The sequence below is a fragment of the Kluyveromyces marxianus genome, chromosome 6 (assembly GCF_001417885.1).
Source record: "Kluyveromyces marxianus DMKU3-1042 DNA, complete genome, chromosome 6".
Lineage (NCBI taxonomy): Eukaryota > Fungi > Ascomycota > Saccharomycetes > Saccharomycetales > Saccharomycetaceae > Kluyveromyces > Kluyveromyces marxianus.
The window spans coordinates 102954-120376 of NC_036030.1; the positions used below are offsets into that span (position 1 = coordinate 102954).

Here is a 17423-nt window from a genome sequence, read left to right on the forward strand (position 1 = left end):
TAAATCAAATCTAAAACTTGCACAAGTACAGACAACCTTAAAAAGTAATTACAAGACATGAGACGGAGTAAGAGAATGATTCAAATTCCAAGTTTGAGTCAATAAGCCGGTGAGCATGAATAATGGCGAGTCTCTGCCGAAGTGGCTAGTGTTTATCTGTGGCGTTTGTACGGTTTTAGCTACGAGTATATCGATTTATTCGCAATGCAGGCAATTGTGGAACTATCGCATACCTTCTCAACAGCGTCTTATCTTGCGAATACAGATGATGGTTCCTATTTTTTCGATATCATGTTTTGTATCTATACTGCGGCCAGAGTTTGGTGAGAGATATGTGGAACCAATAAGAGAGATTTATGAAGCCTTGGTGATTTACCAATTCTTCAGTTATTTGACATTAGTATTAGGCGGTGAGCGGAATATCATCATTAATATAGCGCCCAAGTATCCACCCAGCAAGCACGCAATGCCATTGTTGGGGTATTTCCTGCGAGAAATAGACCTAAGTGATCCATATGATTTTGGAATGTTGAAAAGAGGTGTGTTGCAGTATGTATGGTTCAAGCCATTTTACTGTATAGGGATGGCTCTTTTGCAAACATTGCACTGGGATACATTGTGGCTAGTAGTGTTATACAATCTAAGTGTGACTTGGTCGCTTTATTGCCTTGCCATGTTCTGGAAATGCTTGTACCAGGAGCTTTCTGTATTCAAGCCATGGCCCAAATTCATGTGCGTGAAGTTAATTATCTTTGCGTCATATTGGCAAAGTTTGATCATTGATGTATTGACGCATTTCGACATTATTGATGTGAATGGAGCGGACAAGTATATTGCATCGGAGCTTGGGAATAGTGTGCTATGCGTGGAAATGATTGGCTTCGCCATAGCACATCTATACGCATTCTCCGCTGACGAATACGGAGCAGAAAAATACCCAAATTCCGGAAGGCTCAAGGTATACTATGCATTGAGGGATTGGCTTGGGTTCAAGGATCTCTGTTGGGACTTCAAGAGTGTTATTAATGGCGATTACAGCAACTATCGTGGGTTTGATTCGGTGGAGTCGATGTTAGCTGATAGAGGCACGCATTCGAGAACTAACAGACTAGCCCGCGGATTACGGTATACGAATCGAGGTATGTCATCGTACTGGGTGGGATCGAGCTCGAGCTCGAATTCATATGGAACCATCCAGAGGGACATGTCCAATGATGATTTGAGTACTCCCTGGACGGACATAACAGAGGGATTAGGGTTACCCAGATACATTCCGGAAGACAGTAATTATCCGGTGGTATGGGATGCCGAATCTCACAGGTACGAAGAGAGAATAAATGCGTTAAGACAGCAATTGAGATCGAAGGCGTGAGCCGAATATACCAGATTTGGGAAGCATCAAACAATTGGACCGGGGTGGAGGGTGTGCGGAGAGAACTGAAAACTGAATATACGAAACGCTTAAATATACATACAATATCTACAAGGGATATATATAAGGCTTAGAGTAAAGGGCTCGAAAGTGTGTGGTTGTGTGATGGTGTCGGTGCAGGATTGTTGAGGTGGTGGTGGTGGTGGTCATTAGATCATTTATAAGTTTTGTAATGAAGGTTCATGTTTATCGAACAATAAATGCTTTGCAAACTCGTAAGAGGTCCACGAGATGGCGGTGGCAGGGATGTTGGAGATGACTCTTGGCTGTAGGCCTCTCCAGAATCCTCTCCAGCCGTACGTCTGCCATATGGCAGTAGCTGCCTTTTTGAAGGTGTCTGCGTTCTTAAACGACTGGATATGGACCGAATCGCTTCCCCTGACCTGCAACACTGTTTTGATGCAGTCCAAAGGTGTAGTGACTGCAGCACAAGTGGCACCCGCTATACCACCGCAGAGGCAGTGGATCCAAGGGTTATATGCATTAGTTGGGTTGAAGAATTTTGTGCTGGACTCGTAAATGACAAAGTTCAATGCGGCGAACGGGATGTTCATGGCCAACGTAGTTGGATAACTGTAGAAAAATGCCTTGGCACCCTCGTTTCTGTAGATGTTAGCTGCCATTCTCCACATCGACGAGTCCTTGCTCTTTGACTGTAGCTGGAGTCTCTGTTTAATTGTGTCGAACGGGTTCATCAATGCGTCCGCAGCTACCGTGGCCGCGACACCGCTCATTGCCGTTTTTAGGGGCTGGTGTGTGTTGATATCCTTCGCATCGATCAAGTTCTCTTTGCAAAACTCGTATGTCGCAAAGTATACCGCGTGTGCTGGACCTGCGCCCATCACCATCGATTGCACACCTCTCCATAGCGCGAGAGATCCTTCTGTCGACGATATCCTCGATATCTGCTGCAAAATGGTATCTGCGCGTGCGACGCTCGAGCCACGTACTGCTGCTGATGCTGCCGCTGCTGACCCAGAGGAAGCTGCGGCCGCCTTCATCTCCGATACTGCCTGCATTCTCGTCTTCAACGCATCGATTGGAAACATTATCGAGTGTTCCATGATCCCGGCAAACGCACCAGCAAGCAATTGGTACGAGAGAGGAGCTGTATCTGGCAGAGCTTCATAGTCTATTTCAATCTCCTGGACTTCAGGTACTTCAGGAGCTCCTAGTGCAGCTGGCTGCGAGCTAGACATCTCTCTCAAATGTGGGTGTATGTGTGGAAAAGGGCCCTATAACTATGATATAAAAAGAAAATTAAAGCCTGCTCTTGCTAGCCACAGCGAAATGTCAGTGTTCAAGGAATAGTGGGAGGGGCCTAAAATATGATACAAAACAAATCAGATCAGACAGAACTCACAATTCGATGAAATCTCTCTCTCTTTTATCAAACTAAACCAACGCAACCTGGTTATTTCTTTTGCAATGCTGAAATAGAGTTTAGTTTGTTCAAGCAGAAGCCAAGTGAAGCCAAACTTTTCATGAAAAAAACTGAAAATGAAAAAGCGAAAGCGAATTTTTTCAGCATGGGAAAGCAGAGGAAAGGCACAAGAAATAGGCAAGATACAAGAGGCAAGAGGCAAGAGGCAAGAGACAAGTCCGAGCAGAGTTATTTCCGCTGCTGGCTGTGTGGTTGTTTATGTGTAGTACTTTTTTTTTTTTGTTTTTTTTTGTATAGTTCTAGAGAACTAGATTAGTTTGTTTAGTAATTGTGCGCATTCATTGATGAATCATGAGTGTGTGATTCATGCTGGAACGCATTTGCGTGCGGCTTGCCGGTGGTACAGCAGATAGAGAGCATAGTATAGAATGGTATAGTAAGTACAGCTTTCTTTAGCTTGTGGTAGGGTAGGCAGGGCAGGTGCTGGGCACCAGAGCGCGGTAGCGCCGCACACCTGTGTTAAAAAAGCTTAAAAGAAGACAGAACACCCATGCACCACGGCGTATCTGCTTCTTTGGTGTTTCTGGACTCTTTTCTTGTGTTAGTCAGGTGTCCTGGCCTGGGAAAAAGAAACGGGAAAAGGCCACCCCTGTTACCCGGGGGAACCAGGAACCAGGAACCAGGAAACAGGAAACAGGAAACAGGAAACAAGAAACAAGAAACAAGAAACACCCGGTTTTCTTTTTTTCTTGGGGGGGGAGGAATGGTAAATGGCCGTCACGTGACCTGGGCCCAACATCCTTTGTCTGTTCACTTGGCTGGCTGGCTGGCTGGCTGCCAGCCAGCCTTCACTTGGATGGAGGAAGGATATCTTGAGTATCTTGGATGTGTTTCAGCTGGCCTGGCCTTGTGCGTTCCGGCCGTCCCCTGTTCCCCTGTTCCCCAGGATTCCTGTCCCCCAGGACTCCTCCACAGAACGCTATGGAAATCGCTGAATTAACCCGGGGGAAACCGTAACGGGTTCTACCCTATACATTGTACATCCAAACTACGTAATCGACAGGCCATTGTCACTGCCATTTCGACCGAGTCCTGCGCCCAAGTCCTGCCCCAAGTCCTGCCCCAAGTCCTGCGCCGTCGGGCCGCGCCTTCGGGCCGCGCCCACAGCTTGCTCCGGCCCCTCCTCGTCACGTCACACCACACACACTCACACTCAGCCGTATCTCGCAGGCAGCGCAGGCAGCGAAGGCAGCTCAGCGCAGCGCAAAGAGACCGCCCCGGGTTACCTGTGCCCGCGTTACCCGGCCCCCCCCATTTTACCTTCCTCCCCTCTCTCTCTGTACTGAATTTCTGAATTTCTGAATTTATTTTTTGGAAATCCTGGAAAAAGATTTTGTTATTCTTTTTTTTTTTTTTTTTTTCTTCTGCCTGGTCTGCCCGGTCGTTTCTTTTCGCGTTTCCTATATGATTTTGTCTTCCCACATTGCGCATTGCACCGAAACAGAGACGTATGTTAGTAGATAGCATCATATAGCATTGTATCTTCCGACTTGTGAGTAAATGTGAGAGCGTTGTGTATGAATGTGTGTATGTGTATGTGTGTTTATGTATATATATATATAGGTGTATGAGGTTGAGTCAGTCAGTCAGTCGATAGTCAAGATTTGTTCCGTATTTGTTTGGTATTTCCTGATTCCTACTAGCATCTCAGTTCCAATTCCAATTACAATTCCAATTTGAATCTGAATCTCTGAACTTTATCATGTCAGTTTGTCAGACTAACCCGTTGAACACTCTAGTATCCAAGTCGTCAGGGTACCGGTTTGGCGCCCCACAGGACCTCCAGCCCGGCCAGAGTCGCCAGGATGGCCGCGTTTCGCAGTTGGACAGACAGTTTGCCGGTTTTACACAGGACTCGATGGCTGCTGGAGCAGCAGCAGCAGTTGGAGCGCCTTCAGTAGTGCCTGTTGGATCTCGAGCCGGGGCCCCAGGGCCGGGGCTGCAAAGCCAGGGTCAGGGCCACGCTGGTGGGCCCGATGCCGCCTGGATCGACCAGTTCGCCAAGATGCAGGTCCGCGACAGGGCCGCATTCTCAGATGAGTACAAGCGGATGTACTCGCAATACGAGTCACGTGGTATATCACGTGACCCACTGGCCCAGGCGTCCCGGTTCGCAAACCTTAACACCAGCGGCAGCAACAACATGAACATGAGCGTATCCATGGCGGTCCCCAGACCGCTAGCAGCAGCTGCTACCGCCCGCCAGTTGGACGAACAGCTCGAAGACCAGCTCGACGAACAGCTCGACGAACAGCTCGAGGCACAGTTCGCAGAAATAGAAAGACAAGAACAGCAGCAACAGCAGCAGCAACAGCAGCAGCAACAACAAGAACAGCAACAACAACAGCTCGCCCTCGACCAGGACCAGCTCCAGCTCAAAGAAGCCGCTCAGTCCATTTACACAACCCTCTCCTCGAACTCAACGCCCAACAACGCAAAATTCTCAAACTCAAAGTTCCTAGGACTAATGAGAAACATCAGCGACGGTGTCGTCACCATCAAAAAGGACCGCGAACAGGATAAATATACGGAATTATATTCTCCTTCCACCGGCGAAACCTTTGGCGAAGAATACTTCCCGATCCAGGACGACGTCACAAGCGATCCTCTACATTCGATAGACGATTTATCCAACATGAGCTCCTCCGAGGCAGCCGCACATGTGTTCCGCGATGCAGTGTGAACGCTCCTCTCTTTTTCTCCCTTACTCCAAAACTAACGCTCAATTAATGAATGTGTGTATCTATATCTGCGCATCTATATATGTTTATATATATCCATGCATATGCATCCAAGCGTGGTGGGAATCTTTTTACATGTACTTCGCAAAAACCTCACAAGGCATGCATCTCGACATCGCCCGTGACATGCTGGCCGTGTTTACTACCAGAATCCGCATCTGTAGTAGTGCTTGCCGTGGTAGGCGTGCCATCCGCTTCTTCCTCTTCTTCAATGCCTACCAATCCAAGCCCCTGCTTGAACTCGTTCACAAGCGACCATATAGAGCTCGTTGGGGCAACGGCACTTTCTTGCTCGCGTTTCTTTGGGCCTGATCCTGGGCCTGATCCTGGGCCTGATCCTGGGCCAGAGACTTCGCTCGCCTCGCTAGTCGTCTCGCTTTGCTCCCCGGACTCCGCATCCATCATACGCAATTTCGTTTCCATCGTGCCCTGGATCATTTGGTCAAACTGACTGAGAAGCGACACAGATTTCGACCATAAGGACGCTGGTTTCTTGCTTTGGTTCGCTGCAATGCCGCTATTCCCCGAGGACGTGGAATTTCCTCTGCTCATGCTATAATTCTTCTCGTACTGATGTCCTGTGCCGACTAGCTCGCTAACCTTCTTCTTCAATTGTTGTAATTCAGCCGCTGTTTGCTGTATCATTCGATCCTCGGCCTTAATCTGCCTGAAAAGATCGTGCATCTTTCTTGTCCTCTCCAATATCTCCAGTTCTTTATTCGCTAGCGATTGAAGTAATGCATCTACATCTTCTGCGTTGCTGGGAGACCGGTTCCCAGTAGAAATATTGTTTTGGCTTTGCGATTGGTTCGAATTCAAATCAAGGCCATGGCCTTGGCCTTGACCTTGACCTTGGTTATTGATATTATTACTATTATTATTTGCGTTCAAATTGGATGTCTCCTGGCCCGAAACCTCTTGGCCCGAAGTCTCAAACGGCAAAGTTAAAGCCAAGTCCGTGTCTACTTTCTCTAACATCGCAGAATTGATGCTTCCAATGCTGGATCTAACCGATTGCTGCCCATCGCTGCATTCCCCAGTATTCCTCCGGTTTCTGCCCAGCGGTGTCCACGACATATCACCATTTTTCCCACTTTGCTGCTGCTGATGCTGCTGCAATTGTTGAAACTGCAATTGCTGTTGCTGTTGCTTCTGCTCAGGAGACATTAATGGAGTTATCAAAGACCGCCGTTTCCACGTATTACTCCTCCGGATCCGATTCTCCTTACTCTTCTCTTCTCTCTCGCCAGCACTTATCACCGCATCTTCCTTCAATGGATGCGACTCTGATCGCGATGGATTCACCTTAGTCGGTGTCACTTGTAACTGTATCCCCTTACTACTCCTCATACTACCCCCATCGCTCGAAGCCTCCATTTTCACCTTTGTGTCCAACCCATTAGCCTTATCCTGAGTCTCAATGAATTCTTCCACTGCGTCTCGATCCATCATCACTAATTATCAGAACAAAAAAAAAAAATAAATCACTTGAAATTGACCAGCAACTATACTAAAAGACGTTTCCAACGTGCCAAAACCACCTCTATGCTCCACTGTTCTACCTTTTTCTCCCTCTTTTAATGTCTTTCCAACCTTTTTTTAGATATATTTTGTCCATCTTCGCTATTTTGTATACATCTGCTTTTTTTTTCCTTCTTACATTGTTCAATGTTCTATGATACAAAGCGACGAAACTTTAGAATGTATCATACGTAAACATGAACCTGAACCAAACACTCTTACGTGAAATGGGAAAAGAGACGCGATACTAAAGGTTAAAAAGGCGCTAGAAGTGCTATAACATAGCTTGTAGTTACTTATCTACAGCTGAGAACTATAGAAAGTGGAAAATACTGCTAGAAAATACGCGTAAAATGGCACCGCACTTTAAGTTTGGGAAGAAGCAGAAGGTCAAGAAAGAGGAGACTTTGTCTGCGTCTCCGGTATCAAATAGCACGCCAAGCTCTTCAAACACATCCCAATCGGAGGCATGGCATCCTGGACAATCAATTACGCCTACAAAGGGGAAGCAAAACTACCCTAGGCCCAATGGGGAACGAATTATGGTTGATCCAGTGCAAAAAAGGTCAGTGTCGACCCAAAGCACTTTGCAGCAGCATGTATACACGCCATGGAACAGGGTGAGACTTGAGAAGTCGCCTTTCCCGAGATATAGACATGTGGCCAGTTCCTATGCGACAGATCAAGGGGAGTTGTTTGTCATTGGTGGTTTACACGATCAATCTGTGTACGGCGATACGTGGATTATTAAGTCTATAGATAACGGGACGCGTTTTAGGTCTGTGGCTATTCCTATTTCAGATTCGACACCGCCTCCTAGAGTTGGTCATGCGTCGACTCTTTGTGGGAACGCGTTTGTAATTTTCGGTGGGGACACTCATAAGGTGAACGAGGCAGGTTTGATGGATGATGATGTTTATTTGTTTAACATCAATTCGCATAAGTGGACTATTCCAAAGCCGCAGGGTCCTAGACCTTTGGGTCGGTATGGCCATAAGATCAGCATCATTGCTGCGAATCCAATGAAAACTAAGTTGTATGTTTTCGGTGGTCAATTTGACGACACGTATTTCAACGATCTAGCGGTGTATGATCTTTCTTCGTTCAGGAGACCTGATTCGCACTGGGAGTTCATCAAACCGGATACATTTATGCCTCCGCCATTGACAAATCATACCATGGTGTCTTACGACAATAAATTGTGGGTATTTGGTGGTGATACGCCTCAGGGTTTGACTAATGAGTTGTTCATGTTTGATCCCAACGTGAACGACTGGACCGTAGTAAAAACCACTGGGGCCCAGCCACCACCGGTTCAAGAGCATGCAGCTGTTATTTATCGCGATCTCATGTGTGTGTTTGGTGGTAAGGATGCTCAGGATAACTACTCTCAGTCAACATATTTCTTAAACTTGAAAAGCCTCAAGTGGTTTAAGTTCCCAGCGTTCAACAATATGATTCCAAGGGCCAGATCAGGTCATTCCTTGACTCTATTAGGAAATAACAAGCTGTTGATCATGGGAGGTGACAAATTTGATTATGCATTTGCAAGTCAAACGGATTTGCGTACCTCAGATGTAGATATGGGCGCGGGCACTATTGTCTACACTCTTGATTTAACCAAGTTGCACGAGTTGTGCCCCGGCATATTCCATGTCGAGGGACTTGCCTCTCAGGACAACTTTACCACCCCGGTGCTAAAATCAAATTCAAGATTTGATGATATTAAAAACAAAGAAGTATCCATCCTGTCACCAGATGTATCGAGTAGCATCAACAGTTCAAATTTAATAACCACACCTTCAACAAGAAAGGCTTCGGAATCTGTTCCAACATCTGTATCAACAAACAAGCCCAAATCACCTGTTCCAGCAAGAGATATAAACGCGGAACCACCTAGGGTGCTTTCACTTCAATCACACCGTAGCTCGGATACCCAAAGTGATACAGACCCAGACGTTGGGTCTGTAGAAGTTGTTCAATACGGAACCTCGCCAGAAAGAGGAGATGTTAAGAGATATGCAGTCACAGATAATAAGGCTGTTCCAGAAATTCCAACAACACCTAATACTCCTGTGACGCCAGGGTTACAAACAGCAGCCGCTATAGCTGCTGTCGTTGCTGGCGAGACCAAACCCAAACCAACAGCCGATTCCATTGGAGAGCCCCAAGTTTCTGAGCTCCCACATTCTCAACAACGTGAAATCAAACCCGCTGTACATGATCAAAGAGATATTTTGGCACCCGCTGGAGCTAATAATAATATGGACTCGACACCCACAATTACTTTAAGCGAACCTGCTCGTGTTGTATCGGAAAAATCTGATCCGATCAACAATAGCAACAGCAGCAGCAATAACAATAACAATAACAATAACAATCTACTAAAGGAACTTTTGTCGGAGTTGAAACAGTTGAAGGAAGACACTGTGATTAGTGCAAACAGGGCCAATCAACGTATCACAGAATTGGAACTCGAGAATGCCGAGCTAAAGCAGTTCAACCAACTAAGCCATCTGAACGACATGATCAAATATCAAGCTGAAGTGATCGCGGAACTTCAATCGGATTCCAACTACAAGGAAAAGTACATGGAATTGCAATCCAAATACAGACTATTGGACGACAAGTACCAACTTGCGTCGAAAGAGCTAAAATCCAAAGAAACTTTCATCAATGAAAATATCAAGAAATACAGCGAATCTATAGACTCAACAATCGCGCAGGTGAAACAAAGACAGGCTATGAAATCTCCATCGTCTCCTTTGAACAGACGTCGTGACTCTCTTAACGAGCTAACCTCCAAACTAAACCAAATGATGATAGAAAACAAAGAACTCACCAACTCAAAAGAGCAATTGTTCAAGGAGTATTCCAAGCTCAAGAACGAACACTCGCAAGTATCCTTGGACTTATCTGCAACCAACGAGAGCTTGCTAGATATCGAAAACAACTATAAATCTGTGATGGACTCACTGCGCACCTCGGGAAATGCTATAGAGAAACTACAACACGAAGTATTGAAGCTGAAGAAGGAAAATGCAAGACTCGAATCGGAGTTGGAACAACGCGGCTCGAATTCGTCCGGTTCTTCGAACGATACCCATTACCAACTAAAAATCAAGGATCTTCGCGCAGAGCTTTTCATCATCAAGGAGGAACGTGATTCTTTGAAGGAGGATATAATGACACTTAAGAAAAAACTACTTGACGTAGCGCCATCTCCATCACTATAGAAAGAAAAATAAATAAAAAGTATCTTCTCTTGTCCTATTATGTTACTATATATATATATATATAAACTTTTACTAATCACAGGTGCTTGATAATATTACAGGTGGAGGACTACTCTGGGTAGTCATATGGATGTCGCTATCTAGAATAGAAGTCTGGGTAAATTCGCTCTGGAGAATAGAACATCTTGAAGCCGGCAGTGTTCTATTCTGCGGATCCGGCTCGATATCATCCGTATCGAGTATTGAACCTTTAGATACGTCTGGTCCGGCCGATATTATTGATGCTCTACTGGCTGGTGAATTATTTATTGGCAATTCCCCAGGAAACTCCCTTCGAAAGAAGGGACTATTATTATTATTCTCTAGTAGAGGCTTCTTTCTGCCCAAGAAGGCAAACGGATACATACTTACAGGTACTGCTGAAATAGGTCGTTTGCGAACAGACTGAGACTGTGTGTCTGATACTTTATGTTCTTTTATTTCCTGAACTTTCGCTCTGAAAGTGGATTCATCTAGCCGCCGAGTGTTCGTATTCCAGCCATAAAACACGCGAAGTTTCTCAGGAATCCTGAACCTCTCGCAAAACTCATTGGTAGTTACAATGTCATTCATTGAGGAGGTAAACTAATTTCTCTGACCAAGTCTCTGACCAAGCTTCTGAAATGTGGTTGAACCTTGTTTATTTCATTCCAAAATTTAGCCGCTGATGAAATCAAAAAAAAGATACAACCTTACTATATAAAGGGAAGATAAGGAAAGACCTTCAAGTTGCAAGAAAACAAAAAAAAAAAAAAAAAAATGTAGCAGAAGTACAGGAAAAGCCGAAGAAGAATGAACAAACTCTCACCCAAACTTTAGAGGGGCGCTGTTACCCGGATAATAGCATGCATTCTCTTTTATAGTAGATGAGGTTGCTTGACTTTTTTTCCTCTCCTGTCGAAAATCAAACACTGCTCAGTCGGTGGGTCCCTTTTTTCCCGTTCCCCGTTTCCCCGTTTCCACTGTAAACCCAAAGCCGTACGAAAAAAAAAAGGGAATGTATTACATACACTACACCGTCTCTCTTTTTTTTTTTTTGGCTGATGGCCTAGAACCAGAAGCAGCAGAGCTCCGGGATTTTCCTAAGGGTTTTTCAGGGGTTTACACGCTGGTATTACCCTACAGTCGCTGCTGCAAAGTAGCGCGGCAGCGCTGCACCGCTGCACCGCTGTAACAGCGGAAAGGGGTGCGCAGCTAGCTAGCTATCTAACTGGTTGGCTTGCTGGTCATTCACTCCCCCCAATACCTCACTTACACACTCCTACACTCTTTTCTGGGCCCATCCATTCATCAAAAAGAAACGTGAATCTTTGTGTGAACCCTGTATGCGGGATTCTCCGAGTTCTCTGCGCCTCTTTCGAGGGGTGACATGCAAGCAGCTTGTGCTGCACGCACGCTGTGGAAAGCGAACACCCCGGCACTTTCTTTCTGCTTTACTTTACTGTACTATCTATCCTTTTTTTTTTTGGTTTTTTTGGTTTTCTCGTATTATTTTTTTGGTTCGGGTTTTTTCTCGGGCATTGTCTAAGGGAGAGGAACCATTCTAGCACTTCCTACATGATCATCTGGAAGAAACAAGAAATAATAACCATATTATTACATGAGCCGAAAGCTCGCTGGTTGGTTGGTTGGTTGGTTGGCCTAGGCGATGGGATTTGGGAATTTTACGAATGGGAAAGGGGAAAGGAAGCAAGCAAGCAAGCATCTCTAAATTATTTTTATTTTCATTTTCATTTTTTTTTTTATTTATTTTTACCTTTGGTTGGTTAGTCCATTTGAATAAGCAGAACCCATGCAACGTCTCGTTGTGTTTTACTTCCTCCTAGGTTACAATGTGTGACGGTGTTTTGCATTTTCCACTGCTGTAGTGAAACAACCGTTGCGTAGAAGGATTAAGGGAAACGAGGCGAAGTGATACGTACATATTATCCTCGAGAAGATCAACGTCGATATAAAAAATCGAGACCCTACATATACATCTCTCTCGATCAGGATTTCGTATTTGTGCCGTGACTATATTCAAGGTCTCTCATTTTTTTTTTTTTTTTTTTTGATTTTGCCTAATTGTTTATTGGATTGGAGCTAGTTATAGTTCATTGTCTTTCGGTATACGTGAGTCTTTCACACTATACTACTACTGCTATCTACTAGAGCTGTGTCACCTAAACCTAAGTATATAGGGCACAAGGTTTGGGAAGGAGAGAGAAGAAAAAAAAAAACGAACAAAAAATTCACGAACGAACGAACGAACAAACAGGCCAGAGAGCTAGCTAGTGTTTGGTGATGTATATCAGACATGTGTCGTTTCAGGACCTTTCGCCGTCGTTGACAGATGACCAGGTGAGGTCTTTGAAACTTTCGGATAAGCCAATTTCTCATAATAATCCATTCATACATGTTCCTCCGGAGTATAAACTGGGGTGTGCAGATTCGAGCCTCAAGAGCGATGGCCAGAGCAGCAGCAGCGTGTCCAACGATAGCATAGCACAAGCGTACCAAGGCTACAATAACATTAAGACTTCACAGCTGGCGTATGAACCCCTGACGCAGCAGCAGCAGGACTCCGCTTTAAGGGCGGTGTTGGGAAGGACTCTTTCGGGAAACGGGAACTCCAGTGGAACCGGAAGTACTACTACTGGTATTGTTGATAATAATTCAGATCCAGTGTTGCTCAGTGGGGTAGGACGCAGCAGGAGCGGGTTCTCTAGTGCTTCGAGTGCTAGCACGTCGCTAACACGTGGTGCAACGGCGTCGTCGTCATCATCCAGAATCCCTCCAGGTCCCTCTGTCTCGATTTTGAAGCACAGGACGGAGGACTTACCGGACGAACCCTCGGCAGAAGACATCGACCTGACGCTGAACGACCCCGAAATAGATAAACACATCGATAAAGTGACCACTAACAATACTCTGGAAAACTCGGGGAATGCATTTGGAACCGGTTACACCACTTCGGCATTTGCGAATTTGAACGAATTAGAGGACAAGATCATGAAGAAGAAGAAGAATATCAAGGATACCAAGAAAGCTGAACCTCAGAAAAAGAAGAAGTCGTATTCAGAGATGACCGATGAGGAACTTGCAGAGTTGGAAAAACAGTTGCAGTCAGGCGGCAGACAAACACATGCGGATTTTAGTAACTTCGATTTCAGCCAACAAAACAGATTGTTTATAGGAGAAACAAGACCCTCTCTAATAGGAAAGGGGTCTGCAAATACCACTAAATCATCCGATATTGTGCTAACGTACCCTTCACGTCCATCAGTGACGCATAGGGCTATATCTTTGACAAGGGAACATGTAGACTATCGGAAAAAGTTTGATATGGACACCACCACGCGAACGGCCGTGTGTTTTTTGAACGGACGAAAACATACCTGGGCCACCGCAGATTGGTTTATCAACCAGGCTGCGCGCGATGGTGACCACTTGGTGATCGTTTCCAACCTACCTATGTACGAGGATCTAATTGATTTGCTAAAGAAGAGCGGAACATCTTCCTCGGCGTCGGAACACGCCAATGCTCAATCAAAGTTGGAAGAATTCTCCTTTGACGGTAAAATCAAAAACAAAAGCCCCAGTGCCATAGTGGAGCTTCCGTTCCACCAGCTGGGGATGATCATTAACGAAGTGGACGAGCTGACAAGATTCAAGTGTGAAAGCATCATGAACTACTACACTTCCATGTGCGAGGACAAAGTCATGAAAATAACGGTCGAGTTGGTGAAAGAACGTTCTTTCAAACCTTTTGTGACGCACGTGATGAACCTCTACAGACCACAATTGCATATCGTCTCTACAATCTCTACAAACTTGAGTATCAAGTTCAGAAACGGGCATGTCAAACTGCCCAACTTTCTTTACAGGCATTTTTGGGTTCCCACGCTAGTGATCCCATATGAATTCATCGATCCATATTTGATGGGAGAAACTAAGAAACCATTAAGAAAATCGGTCAAATGTAAACCAAGAGATAAGGCGTTTGCTTTGCTGGACAAATGCATCAAAAAGTCTCTCATTGACTCGATGGGAGCTGAGGAGCAGGATATCTGGAGAAATAACGATCAATCCGACATGGTAAGTATCGACAGTGCCCCCAATAACAGCGTTTTAGATTATTTCCCAACTTCGCCGGAAAATATATACAAAAAGCAACAGATCGAGAAATTGGGTTACATACCACCCGTACCAACAAGAATCAAGACAAACCCTATCGGTCCAGCAGCCTCCAGGGTCTCATCTCGGAGTAGCAGGCGTTCTTCAAGGGTCTACTTCGCTGATGAACCGGGCATGTACAAGGTCAAATCTCTCTTGGCTGACGACGACGACTCCGCCAATGACGTAACGCGTACTAGAAGTGACGGACATGCGCATGCGTATACGCACAATAGACATTTATCCCCCTCTTTCGCCATCTCCAAGCCAAACCATCTGAACTCCAACACAACCCTGAAAACATCAAAAAGACAAGAAACAGGAACTGCGGTGCCTATGGCAATGCTGACACCGTTCAAATCTGAGCCAACTTCACCAACCCAAACCACAGGCCCAGGGTCGACCGCAGGCAAAGGCGGTTACAAACCAAAAACAAAATTCGGGGTCATGTTGAAAAAATTATGGGGTAAAAACAAAGAATAGCCTACCCCCAGCCCCCATCAGACAAAACCAAAGCCATTACTTACTCCCTCACTCAAGTCCTACATACACATCACACACTACAATAATAAGTAACTGCATACACTCGCCCTAACAAATTTCATACAACATGCACATATTCTATTCAATGAAACAGCAACTCATACCTACTATATCATCATCTCCATCATCCATTGCCCAGCATCTTCGGTCCGAAGAGAAATCCTATATCCATCCCTGTACATAGTTCAACGCCTAAAAACCTACTCCCATTGACAATCCACCAATAACCAACCAATCACAAAATCAAAACCAAGGCAAGAAAAGTATTGAAAAGTCACGCTATCACTATATACTACTATATTAACACGAATAACTTCCTTTAAAGAAGCAAGCAATCTTTGCTCTTCTTCTTTTCCCCGATCTCTCTATGCATCTTTTTCCCCTACCCGAAATGTGTCAAAAAAAAAATCAGACCGTTTCCACTTTTCTGCCACAAACACATAGTAAAAGTTAGCCGTTTTTTCTCATGTAGTACGGCTTTTTCTGGCCTCTTCCCTCCCGGTCCCCCCTGCATAATTTAGCTCTACGTCGTTTTCTAGCCGTTTCTCCGAAGATCGAGCAATCTTGACGCTAGTAAATGTTTATATTACCCGGACACTAATATGCCCGTCTCTCAAGTCCACCACATTCCCGGCTCCACTTGGCACCACCATCCGCATTCATTCATTGCCTGATTAATAGCCAAGGGATATAGAGAGAGAGCAGAGGCGAGGCAGAAAGTATGGGCACACATAGCCTCACCATCCGACCCCTTACCTTTTACTGTATCTGATATAAATTAGCCTGGAGTTGTGGAATTTTGACTCTCCAACATGTAGTTTGTGTAGAATCTAGTTCTGTGGTTTATGGTGGTGGGTTTAAGCCTGTAACTCTGTACATTCACAGATATAACACATAACTCCACTATAGTTCAGAAAATACAGTTAATATGACAATGCTTACATCTTTGTTTTCAGGCGCCAACAGGCAAGAGATGCCAAAAGTGTCGCAGAACTCTTCGCCCAACAATACAGCAGACGAGTCTCTCACGAGACAAAAGACCAACGAGTCGCAAGAAGAGCACATAGACATGTTTGCCAGCGTGCGGGACACGCCGGTGGCTGCATGGCACATACACGGGACAAACAGATTTTACAACGACGAGGAGTACAGGAGACTAGTCGAAGAGGCTAGTGCCGTGATGATGTCCGGCATCATGTGACCGGGCAATTGCTTGCTACCTTCCGATTGCTATAGTATATAATACTTTGTTTAGCTATATTCGCTTTTTCCCATGTAGTTTTTGGTTGTGTATTTTTAATGATAATGACGTGATGATGATGATTATAGTGATGATGAGTGAGTAGATGTCCTTTACTGGTACGCGCGGACTGCGGCTGCCAGCAATTGTGATCATGCGTATATCACGTGTGCTCACTATATACGAATTCCCTCCAACATGGCTCCGGCTAAGTGAAAAAAGCTTTGATTGGTGAAATGGTATTGCAGTAGTTTCTGTACCCTTCACAACAGAGATGAATAAACACAGAGAAGTTCAAGTCCAAGTCCAAGTCCAAACCACGACAGGGTTCAGTGTCTTATCAACCGGTTTTCCATCTTTTAAACATGGCTCCAAATTTCTATCGCGAAATCGATTTGGTTAAGGAACAAGTGATTCCTCCACAACAAGAGGTGGTGCTTTCTTCCAGCGCAAAGGAAGCTGCTCCACAAAACATTGGGTCTAAGACGCTTTCATACGAATTGCAGGATATTCTAGGAGAAAATAAGCTAGCATATGGAATTTCTTTGAGAACTCCGGAACCATTGATGAATTTCTTTGGCAAGTTGCGCACTTCTTTGACCAAAACCATTAACTGTGTCGAGCAAAAAATCGATAGTTCTTCGAAGCTCTACTACGATAAGGAAAGGAAAATTACATCGGCTGTTGCAGAGCTGCATAGTGATCCAAGAGAAAAGCTTCTACCTGGTTTCACCTATGTCTTGGTTGCTTCCATGTCCGGATCGATCCTTACAAGAAATAGAAATATCTTCCTAAGGTTCACAACACCATTGTTGTTCGGAGTCTCTTGTTTCGCATACGTGTTGCCAACAACGTTCCGTAACACGAAGAACTTGGCCTACGATGTAGAGAAGCGCAACTTCCCTGCCTTTGTTCAAACACAGGACAATTTATACAGCGGTGCTAGAAAAGCCGTGTGCTCCACCGCACATTACACTAGCACTTTTGTTTCTACCGTGCAAAAGGGCTACCAAAAAACAAATACCGCTATTAAAGAGTGGACTGGTCTAAACGTCTAACGGCTGATATTCAA

The 17423-nt window shown here is 45.0% G+C and overlaps 8 protein-coding genes across 8 annotated transcripts; 5 read left to right on the top strand and 3 right to left on the bottom strand.

Annotated features, from left to right (window-relative positions):
* Positions 1 to 115: 115 nt before the first annotated feature.
* HFL1 (Hfl1p) lies at positions 116 to 1372 on the top strand (the record flags this gene model as incomplete). The annotated part of the gene is made up of 1 exon (XM_022820687.1): positions 116 to 1372. One exon carries the CDS (start codon positions 116 to 118, stop codon positions 1370 to 1372), a length of 1257 nt encoding a protein of 418 aa, XP_022677125.1.
* A 218-nt stretch (positions 1373 to 1590) lies between these two features.
* On the bottom strand, positions 1591 to 2631 carry MRS4 (mitochondrial RNA-splicing protein MRS4; the record flags this gene model as incomplete). The annotated part of the gene is made up of 1 exon (XM_022820688.1): positions 1591 to 2631. The coding sequence occupies one exon, from the start codon at positions 2629 to 2631 to the stop codon at positions 1591 to 1593; it is 1041 nt and encodes a 346-aa protein (XP_022677126.1).
* Positions 2632 to 4578: 1947 nt separating this feature from the next.
* PEX21 (Pex21p) lies at positions 4579 to 5559 on the top strand (the record flags this gene model as incomplete). Its single annotated transcript, XM_022820689.1, has 1 exon — positions 4579 to 5559. The coding sequence occupies one exon, from the start codon at positions 4579 to 4581 to the stop codon at positions 5557 to 5559; it is 981 nt and encodes a 326-aa protein (XP_022677127.1).
* Positions 5560 to 5710: 151 nt separating this feature from the next.
* TDA11 (Tda11p) lies at positions 5711 to 7069 on the bottom strand (the record flags this gene model as incomplete). Its single annotated transcript, XM_022820690.1, has 1 exon — positions 5711 to 7069. The coding sequence occupies one exon, from the start codon at positions 7067 to 7069 to the stop codon at positions 5711 to 5713; it is 1359 nt and encodes a 452-aa protein (XP_022677128.1).
* Positions 7070 to 7491: 422 nt separating this feature from the next.
* KEL1 (kelch repeat-containing protein 1) lies at positions 7492 to 10374 on the top strand (the record flags this gene model as incomplete). Its single annotated transcript, XM_022820691.1, has 1 exon — positions 7492 to 10374. One exon carries the CDS (start codon positions 7492 to 7494, stop codon positions 10372 to 10374), a length of 2883 nt encoding a protein of 960 aa, XP_022677129.1.
* A 72-nt stretch (positions 10375 to 10446) lies between these two features.
* Positions 10447 to 10779, bottom strand: KLMA_60045 (uncharacterized protein; the record flags this gene model as incomplete). Its single annotated transcript, XM_022820692.1, has 1 exon — positions 10447 to 10779. The coding sequence occupies one exon, from the start codon at positions 10777 to 10779 to the stop codon at positions 10447 to 10449; it is 333 nt and encodes a 110-aa protein (XP_022677130.1).
* A 1917-nt stretch (positions 10780 to 12696) lies between these two features.
* Positions 12697 to 15051, top strand: KLMA_60046 (uncharacterized protein; the record flags this gene model as incomplete). The annotated part of the gene is made up of 1 exon (XM_022820693.1): positions 12697 to 15051. The coding sequence occupies one exon, from the start codon at positions 12697 to 12699 to the stop codon at positions 15049 to 15051; it is 2355 nt and encodes a 784-aa protein (XP_022677131.1).
* A 1665-nt stretch (positions 15052 to 16716) lies between these two features.
* Positions 16717 to 17409, top strand: MIC26 (Mic26p; the record flags this gene model as incomplete). Its single annotated transcript, XM_022820694.1, has 1 exon — positions 16717 to 17409. One exon carries the CDS (start codon positions 16717 to 16719, stop codon positions 17407 to 17409), a length of 693 nt encoding a protein of 230 aa, XP_022677132.1.
* Positions 17410 to 17423: the final 14 nt, after the last annotated feature.